Source organism: Pseudochaenichthys georgianus, chromosome 22, assembly GCF_902827115.2.
Source record: "Pseudochaenichthys georgianus chromosome 22, fPseGeo1.2, whole genome shotgun sequence".
NCBI classification, from domain to species: Eukaryota; Metazoa; Chordata; class Actinopteri; order Perciformes; family Channichthyidae; genus Pseudochaenichthys; species Pseudochaenichthys georgianus.
In genome coordinates this window covers 22,576,611-22,588,660 of record NC_047524.1, presented here as the reverse complement: position 1 = coordinate 22,588,660, position 12,050 = coordinate 22,576,611, and the positions used below count along the sequence as shown (strand labels likewise).

General features: G+C 39.8%; 1 protein-coding gene across 1 annotated transcript in view; it reads left to right on the top strand.

Annotated features, from left to right (window-relative positions):
* Positions 1-340: 340 nt before the first annotated feature.
* The window catches only part of LOC139436024 (kinesin-like protein KIF6), a 12,944-nt gene continuing 1,234 nt past the window's right edge, over positions 341-12,050 (top strand). Inside the window, exons 1-5 of the mRNA XM_071207170.1 lie at positions 341-529; positions 3,152-3,261; positions 4,755-4,829; positions 10,545-10,692; positions 11,197-11,306. Coding sequence (XP_071063271.1) covers positions 470-529; positions 3,152-3,261; positions 4,755-4,829; positions 10,545-10,692; positions 11,197-11,306 — 503 coding nt within the window. The 5' untranslated portion in view covers positions 341-469. The remainder of the gene's footprint in view (positions 530-3,151; positions 3,262-4,754; positions 4,830-10,544; positions 10,693-11,196; positions 11,307-12,050) is intronic.

Sequence of the window (12,050 nt, the reverse complement as noted above, 5' to 3'; positions counted from 1 at the left end):
ACAGGGCATATTACATTTGGTCAATAAACCCATCGATGAGTCACTGAAATGGATTGAGCTTTTGTTTTCTCGAATAACATAACACCTGCTGTATAGAGAAGAACGAACATCAGAGGAAAATAGAGAAGCTATGAATCCTTTGTTTTACTTTCACCCATCTAACAATCCCTTTAAAGTTATTGACACAGCTCAAATCTCGATATCTGAACTGGCTCTGACTCACACCATCAGTCATTTGTGAAAAAGAGAGTGAGAAGTATGAAAGGGAAGGTTGTTTTACTCAGTTGAATCATCTTCAAATGCATAGACGATCTTTGTCAGTGGAGGTTACCGCCGTCACCTAGCAACCAGCTACAAACCACAAGAGCACAACGCCGACATGAGAGCTAACGCTAGCCAACGAGCTAACCAGCTATGTGTATAAAAACACCAACCTCACTCGATAATTTCATTTTTTTAGCGGAACAAAATGGTGAAACAGACGATACAGATATATGGCCGCATTAAACCTACCAAGAAAAATACAACGGTAAGTTGGCAAGTACAATAGCATTTTAAACACAACTTAACAACAAAGTTGATAACATAATGCTCGACAGGATGTCAATTTAAGCTAGCTAATGTTGGCGTTATCTTAACAAGGCCTATCTAAATACGTAGCACGCTGGTATTTTTTCATATAACGTTAAATATTCAAAGTTAGGCATTTCATCAAAAAAACTGCAGTTTGAACTGCTAAACACACACCTGTCGATAAGTAATGTCAGTCTACCAAAGTTGTGTTTACAATGTCTACATAACTTTTTCACAACCGACATGTCACAGCAGGAAAAGCACTAGCTAATGGCATTACTAATGATGGCAATTCATTCCATTAAGTGTCCCTATAAATCATTCAGGTGAACGACAGTTAACATAACATTACCTGGTCCCTGGGACTAGCACACCTGACTGGAATGTAGCCTAATTAATCTTTTCAATACACCTGTGCATTTATTGCAATGACATGCCAACATACAGTATTCGAAAAGGGTCTTCGTTGTCACTTACTCCGTACAGTAAAAAATACAACAAATAATGATAAACCCAGTAAAGTGAGCACACTTTATTTATCTCCTGCTAAATAGGTATTTAGGTTGCATTACAGCGATTAGTATGAAACATAAGCAACCAGTTTAAGACTTTTTAAATGTTTTGCTGGAGGGGTTATTTTGCATTAAAGTGCACACATGTTTAATAATGTTCAAACAAGAAACGTCCCATGTAACTGATGGCATTACTAATGATGGCTTCCTTCCATTAAGTGTCCCTATAAATCATTCAGCTGAACAAGAATGAACATGTCAGTGGCAAGGCCCTGGAACGAGCACACCTGAATGGAACATGGCCTAATCAATGCTTTCATTACACCTGTGCATTTCTTATCACTTGCCAACATATTTGAAAAGGGTCTTCGTTGTCACTTACACCATACAGTAAACCAACTAGAAAATGACAAGGTTAAGTGAGCATACTTTATCTCCTGCTAAATGTTATTTTTTGTCCTACAGTATACCAATTTAGAAATGTTTACATTTAAGATGTTTCTAGCTAGTATTTTAGCTAAGGTTCAGTATGTTTATGTAGCTTCTTTTGTGCACAGAACTCACACTTTTCTTTGTTTCCAAGTTCATTTTTTATATCTAGATGAATATAAATGCCATTTTAAGGCCACAATGGAAATTAAATGTGTACTTATCAGTGGTGGAAGAAGTAAATCTAGTAATGAAGTAAAAGTAGCAATACTTTAGCAATACTTTTACTTTCACAAGTGAAAATACTCGAGAAGTACGATTATCTCAACATTGTACTTTAGTACAGTACTTGAGTAAATATACTTGGTTACATTCCACCAATGGTATTAAGTATCAGTTCAAAATAGATTTATAGTGACAACCAATGCAGGGTTAAACTGCATTAAAGTGAATAAGGTGAAACATAAGTATCCGTAAGACCTTTTTTCTTCATTCTGGTGAGGTGTTTTGCATTAAAGTGCTCACATGTTTCATTTCATTTCAAACCTTTATTTATGCAGGTGAATCCCATTGAGATCATTGATCTCTTTTTCAAGGGTGACCTGCTGCAAGTAGGTTCCACATGAATACATATAACAGAAAAACAAAAAGGACATCATACAGCATATTTACAGCGACTACAGTTTACATAGAGCATCTATCCTTGCTATAGCATCTATTCTTGCTAAGTTTAATGCTTTATCAGATAAAGTCCCTTTTTTATTAAATAGATATGTAAAAACAAAAGTCTATGCCCATGTGCCTCCCCCACTGGCAGGCAGCACGCTTGATATTCTTCCTTAAATCCAGGTTTTTGTGTGAGCATGACAGCTGATCGAGTACAAATATCACATTACTTTGAGGGTTTCTGTGGCACTTTAGCCTGAGCTGACAATATCCTACAAAATGAAATGAGCACAGCTTCCTCCTTGGGGCTTTTTGAGGTTCTGTCCACAGAGCAGTGGTGGTCAGGAGGCGATACTGCTAGCAGACTGGCAACAAAAAACAATCCAATCATTTAGGTCTTATATTTTATTCCTGAATCCCTGGGGACTTAAAATAGCATCTGAAACATATGCCAGAACATATGTCGAGTTTAGTTTGACCCAGCCAGCCTCACTTTAAATGTCCTCTCTGCTAAAGCTCAATCTATATTGGTTTAAGGTTCTGAAGCTGTTCTTGTCTCCCCTGAGGCTTCGGTGAGCGGAGGTAATATTGCAGAGCTTGTTTAGCCTGATCGTGATTGCTCGTTGCGTTCTATTGCTTTCCACAGGATAAATGCTTCATAAACTCCATCTTTTCATTTTGTCGCTTGCGTTAGCCAAACCACGAGTGGCCAAACTTATATTTCAAACATAACATGATGTATTGTCTTTGTGTTTAAGTTGGCCTGCATGTATAGTACCATAAGTATGACTGCAAACAATTCACAGAGAATATACTGTAGGAGACAACCCTTTCAAAAGAATGGATGAATGCCTTTATGTCTATTCTAGAATTCGAACCAAAACAAGCCCTCTCCCAAGACTCCCATGCCGTGACAGTAATATAAGCCTGTTTTCCACTGTACTGTCTCATGTTGCGTCTGGCTCCCTCAGGTGTACTCTGTGGACAATGAGGAGCAGACAGGTGCTTTTCTGGAGTTCCTGGTTCCCCGGGACCTCGCTGATGGCTTTGTCAACAACAAGAGGGAGTGCTACAAGTTCAGGTAGAGTGTCAGGTTCCTTTATTAATACCCGTAAAACCTTCCATTTGCTTTGTTTCCCAATAAATGAATCTAAATCAAATTAAACTGGAGGGGTTTTAGATGGAAGACCGCATCGATTAGTTCACTAATCCTGTTATCATCGATGAAGAGAAATGGACATCTGTATGATAAACAGTTGGTTAATAAAAGTAGAATCTAATGTTTTAACCTTTTTAAATATAGCGATGTCCTTCTTTTCTCTGTTTTATATCATAGTAAGTGCATAGTGTGGGGTTTTGGACTGACATAGACACGTTTTTTTGACCAAGCGATTCATTTTTTTTATATTGACAAGAAATTGTCATCAGACCATTCATTAATGAACATAATCAATAGTTGCATCCCAACTAATGATTACATTATAGTATTATAGTAATGATTTCCTTCAAATCAGGGGGCTCATTCACAAATATGTTACACTTGAAATGAGTACCAAAAGTCTATAGAGGTTGGAGCACCAGACTGTTAGTGTGTAGGTGTTTACTTTTTTTTTAAAGGCCAAAAGCTTTGTGATATAATAAAGATCATTCAAAATTTTTTTTATATATGATAAACATATTATTGTAATTTCAATTCAGTTTAACATGACTGTAGATTTGAAGGAAACATTATAACTAATTATTTGCACGAACATGTCAGCACTCAATTGTGCTTACATGTGTTGATTCTGTTCATACACAGACAAACAACATTTAAATTAGAACACATTGAGGGCCTGAGGAGAACAGTAGGTGAATGATCCCCAAAAGGGTTAGATATAGACTATACGCAGTAGTCCAAAACGATGTGTATGATTATTTTATTTTTAACGATTAAGCTTAAGAGCTTATGGTAGAATTGTGTACCGTAACTGTAGAGTTTGAAAATAACATACAACATAAAAGAAAATGTATTGTCCACCAGAATTTACACTACCAGAGTTTCATGAGAACCTTTACCATGAATAATTCATCCAGCAGTTGTCAGTGCAGAGCCAACACATCTGTCTAACGCTGGTGGTGAGAGCTGCAGCCTTATATACCCTAAGGGCAGGGCCAGTGCCACGCTTCCAAGCCCTACATTCACAGTTAGGAAATCAGACAGCAGTGGACACTGAGAGCCTTTGAAAACCACACGTCTTATTATAACCCTTGGAGGTTCCCTTGTGCCCTTAAAGAAATACAATTTCCACATTTAACAATCTTCCTGGGCGGATTCCTCCACATCTTTCTGTGGGATAGAACATGATGAGCTGCGCTAGAAAACAGAATGACTAAACTCCTCCTCGTCCACCTGGGAAATTAAATACTTTGCCGTCTGTGCTTACTTGGTATTGCTGTGGGTGATTGTGTTGAACCCTGGATCTTTGAGATAATGTATACTTACTGTATGTTATTGTAGTAAAATAAATGAAAGCTAAGTGTTGTATTCTGCCAATGTGTCATACTGTCTTTGTTCTTCTCCCTTTTTTCCAGGTTCCTAAAGGTGTTTGATCAAGCTGTTGAACAAGAAGAGGTATTTGAAAACATTGCCAAACCAGTGGCAGACAGGTAACGTCTTTCTGACATAACACTTCTTATAAATAGGGCAACTGTCCTTGGGCAAGATACTTAACCTTGAGTTGCTCCCGATGGCATGGCCAACGGTGTGTGAATGTGTATGCATGTTAGTGCATGTCCTAACATACACTGCTCAGTATGAATGGGTGAACGACATGTAGTATAAGACGCTTTGAGGGGTCTTAAAGACTGGATAAAGCGCTATATAAGTACACTCCATTTACCATAATGAAAAATGCAAATAAATGTTCAGTGCTGTAGCAATGAACCCAAAGTCTAGGAAATGAGTGAGCATTTTGTCTCGATGTCAATGGGTTTCTTGAAAAGGGTTCTTGGTTAGTTGCCTTAACTAAGGTCTGTGGTTAGTGCAAGCTTTGGAGTTTTAATTATTTTGTTCTTGGACATGAAGGATGTCTATAAATGACAAACATGTCTTGCAAAATGGGATTGCTAACGAATAACTAAATGTCCTGCTAACTTCCAGAAAAATACATCATACTTACATACACTACTATATAATGCAGTTCATTTTGAAAGTATATATATATATATAAAAACATTTTGTTAACCTTACAACTACATCCTTTGATTATTCTATTCACAATTCACTGCCCACCTGTTTCTTGCAATGCTCCTCTCATCACGTTTTGGTCAGGCCACACAGGGTATATCCATCCTTGTTGACAGGAAGTTAGTAAAGCTCAGCTTTCTTTAAGATGAAAATGGAGGGTGTCAGTGATTTTTGGCCTGCTTTACACACTTTAACCACTAAGTGGACTGAGCTGGCAGGCAAAATGGCCCACTGTGCCATCGAGAGTGTGAGAACATTTTCCAACCACAACACAGGAGCAACACTGTAGCCACTCAATCATTTTGAGCTTTTGTTCCATGTCATGCATGAGGACACCATTCATTAAAGTAACCTGCTGAATAATCTGGCCCGCATGATCAACAGTTCAAGTCTACACATTCAAACAATCCAACATGATTTGCATTTACATTTCATTATTCCTACTTCCAACTAGATTCATTGTGGCATAAAGCTTCCTTTGCCTCTAACGGCCCGTCCACACGGCAGTGTGCGTTGCTTCAACGGAGACGCTTCCCGTTCACTTTGAATGGGGTGACGTCAGGCTTTGCCGAACTGCATTGTGGTTCCGTCGCGTCGCTTTGCCTCTGTTGCTCGCTTCAAAAGTTGAGAAAAGTTCAACTTTTCAAGCTTCGACGGAAGCGCCAGCCAATCAAAACATATGCCAGTACAAGCTCTAGCCAATCAAACCGCGTGCTTGTGTGTCCGGGGCGAGAGATTAATGTGATTGGTTGTTGGTCGCGCGCCAGACACGGCCACCGGCAAGCTTCAACGCACGCTGCCATGTAAGATATCTCAACAGTGAGGTCCATTTCAATTAAAACATTTTTTTTGTTTTATTACACAACACACATTTACCCAGCAGCCGGTTAACACAACGGGTTACAAACATTTTTTTCCTCCCCATGGCTCAATTTAGCCTGACCACCTCCATTCCTCCCCAGGCTTCTTATGGCGCTTTTCCACTGCAGGACCTAGCACGGCTTAGTACGGTATGGTTAGGCCTTGGTAGGCCAGGCTCACTTTATGCTGCGTTTCCATTACAGTTTAGGAACTGGGGTAGTAATTATAGTAATGCAGTGTAGGCGGGCGATCGGCTGTTCGGCGGGCGGAGCGACGCTGCGTAAAACTGCCGTGACGTCATCTTCAATGTGAACCACAAAACCAACATCAGCCGTTAGCTGTTAGCACTCCGAGCTCACAGCTCCTCATATCTGTTTAGAAACTAGACAAAAGTTAAACAAGTAGAAACCACAGACTGTCTGTGTCATGGAGAATACAGTCGTTGGTTTATTTATGTCTGTATAGGCCGTTGTGAGTGTGGACGGAGCATATACAACGTTAGCTTAGCCTGATCGATCCGATCTCCATTCAGAAAACATGCATTTTAAAAGGTTTTTCGCCTGCCGTCTGTCTGCAGACTTGTCAAAGCATTACTAACCGGTATCAGTATGTTGTTACTTCGGCATCATTTTGAAACGTGTATTACAATTAAATCACGGTAAAATATGTTCATTTTGTTGTAGTTGTAGCCCCCTTGCCAGCGATTCTCTCTGACCATTCAGCAATCCAGTGTTTACGTCACTAGTTTAGCATATTCAGCCCGGTAAGAACCTCGATTTTGGAGGCCCGGAAAAAAGGTGAAAAAGTAGCCCTGAGCCGGAACTACCCCTAGTGGAAAAGCAAACAAAAGCTTAAACCCTGCCAGCTTAAACCGTGCTGCAGTGGAAAAACGCCATTAGTCACAATAGGGGCTATTTGTGGAATTCCCCAAGTGCTTTGAATTATCTTTGCTAATATGAGACATATAAACAGCATGGTGAGACATCTGGATCGGCTGACTAAGGGCTCGGATGTATTGGACCTGACTCACACAGGGTTCACAGACTCGTGTTTTCAGTTGTCCTGCCCAGCTAACCTTTTCACAGTCTCTGTTGGGGCAGATGGTAAACATCAGGTTTAAAGTTTCAGTCACAACCAGGCGATGTCCTTTGCCAAATCAATTTAAGCTTGGCGTATTTTAGCCTTTGATATGACTCTGCAGTCTTAAAGACACTAGTCATCCAGTCTAGCCAGAACCCATTTGTCTCCACAATCAGACATTTCTAAGTCCACTGTCAATGCCTTGCCCCCTCTGCAGGACGCTCGTTTACACAATGAATGCTCTAAATTCCACAACGTGTGAACCATTTAAATCTGTTCTCCGCACAGTGAGTAAAAGTAAGGGGAATAACTCTGCCTGCCATTTCATTTGTGTTTCCCTCAAACACAATCACAGCAATAGGCTCAGGCCTCATATCCAAAAAGTAATAAAAGAGACACGGGAAGTCACTTGAGCGTGGACTGACGTGTAATAAGCTATGTGAAGCCCAGCTGGTGTGCTGATAACTCGGAAGCGAAGCTTATGTTGATATTGACGTGGTCCCAGTTACAGAAGCACGTCTGGTCACAGAAATCACAAACTGAGTCTAATTTGGAGTGACAGATAGTTTTTCCTAAAGCCCCTGCAGTCGGGAAACATTTATTCAGATTTAGCGTGGAATTGCTTTGAATCGAAGCCGTTTCGCTGTCACCGCACTAAAACTCAGTTTCATGCACGAAGGCGCCTATCCTCTCAACTAGCAATAACTGTCAGGTTGTTGTTTTGGTTGGTACTCTGTCATACTTTGCGCACACCAAGTTTAGCCAATAGCTGCAAGTCGTTTACTTGCGTTCTAGTCTCTGTCTCTGCTGTGGTGTAACCGAAACCAGCAATTTCAACCCCAACACAGTAGTTTCAAAACAACCAGCATTAATAGCTCCAGTAGAGGAAGAGCCAACATATCGATGTTGGGCTGGCAAGGCAAAGCCTCTATCTGGATTGTAATCCCATTTCACAAGGCTGTGAAACCAGTAGCTGAAGTGCAAAGAAGGATTAGGGTCTGTGCATTTGTATCCTTAAACCTAATACTTGAAAGAAAGTAAACGATTGGACTTACTGCTTTTCAAATAAAGAACCGTAATAACTACTCGACGACAAGTTGCCAATCTCCAGGAGAGCTGAAGTGTAAACAGGAACAAGCATTGGGAAACGCCCAAGTCTCAGTGGCAGTGCCTAGGCCGCATCATTAGCTCTGACATTAAACTAAACATAGAGCCTGTGTCTTTCCTCCCCGCTGCCAATCACTGCCCATGACTCACGGCAGACTAAATGGACGCCCATTGACCGGCCAACCAACCACCATGAGTGGACGTAGTGTTTTATATATATACTGACATGCAGTTTTTTTGCTTACTCTTCACATGCAGAGTGTGGAATTGTACAGTACACAGGAAACCCACAGTGCTCTAATTCTGGGTCAGTAATTCAATTAGGATAAGTGAGAGGCTTGTGTTTTATAATTTACCCTAACAAATATAGTATCAAGATATCCTTGTTTGTTAATTGTCAAGTCAGTTTATCCTCACCTATGGTCAGAGCTTGTGTTTCAGTCATTTGACAATTTGTCCTGCTTTATTACCAAGACTAGAGAACAGTTTTTTTCGCCAATTTATATTACCTCATAGTTTTTTCATTCAAATGGTACAAGATACCATTGGTTTCCATGGCCCTGTGCACGTGCAGAATAACGATTCAGTGCCAAACCAAAATGTACCAGGCCCTGCCTAGTTGAGTGGGTTCAGGCCTTTTCCTTCACTCATACTCCGAGACATTCCTCCGTCACCGGCAGACGTCTGTCGCCATAGCCGTCGCTCTCCATTCACTGCCATCCTTCCCTGTGGATTTAAAGTGTCAGTTTCAATTCACCCAGAATTTCGGCTTCTGTTTCAGGGTACCCTCGACAGTCCCTTTCTTTCCACTGTTGGCCATTAATTACCTTTAGGCCCACTTTGTTGTTTGGTTGCATATATGCATTTGTTCAGCCGGATAATATCCTACTTTTATCATTTTCGAATCATAAATCTATCGATTAGATTTATGATAGACTTTTGAAACTACAAGAAGATAGGCAGGACTTTTACAAAAAAGTAATAGAGATCTTTGTCCAGAAGGATAGGCAAATGAACTTCATCTTCAAGTCAAGGTAAGACCACCATTTTATTGAAAATGGGATCTTACTAAGAGAGAACAATTCAATATTTAACCTGTTAAGCCCGAAGGTCCCCGCCGACGGGGACCCTGATTTTTTTTATACACACTCACACAAATATTTTTAATATTTTTTTAAGAATCTTTTTTTTTATTTACATTTTTTTAATTTTTTTTTTTTTAATGGAATGAATACCTATAGTGATTATTCAATGTAATACAATGATTTTTATAGTCTGGTATCTGAAAAATGTCAAATGGCACTGATGGGCCCAAATGGGCCCAAATGTGCCCAAAGCTTATTCCGCCTGGACTTTATTTTCATAAACCTCTCTAAAAAGGTCAAATGTCACTTGTTTTGCCTCAATCTTGATACAGGGTACTTATTATATGTTATAATTTGGATTCCTAAAGCTTTTAGGCTACTAACCCATCATTCAAGGTTGGTCTTCACTATAAGTAATGGGTTTTCTTTAGGCGGAGACAGGAATTTACATTTTTTTGCTATGTTCCATCTGAATTTACTCTGACACAGAAACATCTATATTGATTCTGACACTTCTACATCCAACTCACAGATGTAACCTTGCTTTGATAACAAAGATTATTCATATAAACCTTTTAGAAGTGAAGTTACAGTCATTTGTTCTGGGCATGTCATTTTCGAGCCTGAAACCTGAAAAACAGGCTCGGGGTTTAACAGATGATAAAATTACATTTTTTGGGTATCCTTCTGTTGAACTGTCTGTTAAAATTAATTGAAGCATCAGACAAAAAAAGCTTTTGAAAATAATATTAGATTTTGATTTAGGTCAAAATACAATATTTGTAAACCTGAAGAGTCAGTGCCAGTGCCTCACCAGCCATGAACCTCACTGCAGAAGCTTATATATAGACATCTAAGTTTTTTGTGCCCCACCACTTTTGCACATATAGAAACGCCACTGCTCAAGGTTAACCACTGACCTCTTTCGATTGCAATTATTTTTTCAAGGTTTTTAAATGATTGACCTTTCTGTTTTTGTATTGTGTGTTTGTGTGTGCACAGTGTGTTGGCTGGCTACAATGGCACCATATTTGCCTATGGCCAGACGGGCAGTGGGAAGACGTTTACCATCACAGGAGGGGCCGAGCACTACAGTGATCGTGGAATTATCCCCCGCACACTTTCATACCTGTACGAACGCTTCAGCCAGGTCTGAACAGAGGGAAGCTTTCTCTATCATTTCATTTTAGGCCACACACATATCCATTCAAGAAACATGAACCCTATTGTTTCTCTCTGTCATCGTTAATTACACTGTTCTACAGCACCTACATAAACATTTGCTTTTGCCAGAAAGCAACAACAACACTAAGGCTGGGTTGCACCAACAGAGAACTCTTTTATGTTTTTAAATGAGCAAATCCAGATCAGTTTGTATTTCTCTGTTTAGTAAATCCAAGTGTATTGATAGGAAACAAACTTGATTATTTTGCTTGGTCCATCCCAAAAAAGACTGCCATTTTAAAGTGTAAGTTTAAAGTTAATACTGAGTCACATTTTTAAATTCAAAGGATTTTTTTCTGCAACATAATTCATTTTAATCAGGTAAAAACTAAACTGACGTTTAAAGAGGTTGATTTAAAAATGAATCCTTGTTGAATTCAATCTTTATCCAGTTAAATACATACTTACATACTACTTTTATGCTCCACAGGACAGCAGTATGGTTTATACCACACACATCTCCTACTTGGAGATCTACAACGAGATGGGATATGACCTTCTGGATTCCCGCCATGAAGCATCTCGACTGGAGGACCTACCGTCAGTGTTCCTTTTATTACTGTAACTTTGACCATGCTGATGTTATAGTCATCCCGTTCCATTTGAACATGTGAACAATTAGCATCAGATAGTGTGTATTGAGACTTGGGGATATGCACTCATAAGTAATATATGCGGGGGGGTTTTATGCTGAAAAGCCTAATCAGGCTTGGTTCCATAATCCGCCTTATTCCTGAACAGCCATTTGTCATCCTGGCTCGGAGTCACACTGTGGTGAAATATGGAGACTCTAGTATTTACCACCTCACTATGAACTGCCAACTGACATAATAAGACTTTGGGACAGCAATGGATGTGGTCAGACTCTGCCACTAGAGTGGAGAGCATGAGGGTCATGTGAAGAAATTGCTTTTCATAGCTACTGGCTGCTGCAGCTGCTCTGAGGGAAATTCTTTTTTTTGGGTCCAGCTACCTCTTTCTCTCACTCTCTGTTTGTGGCCATTTGTTGCTTCCCTTTTTACTAGGACCTGTCCTTCAAACTCTCCTTCTTCCACACGGTTTCATCCAGCTTCATTTTTACCATGTGTCCATCTTTCTTTGTAATTAACAATTCCATTTGTCTGGAGGTTTGTCTGTCTTTGTTCCTTTTTTTGTTGCCTATTTTGTTCAATACTTATTCATCTCTAGACGTCCGGGCGCATTATGGTCTCGGTACATCATTTTGGTGTTTGTCTTTTATTTTCTCGTACCAGTTCCATTTAGGTTTCTCAGAGGATCCAGCTC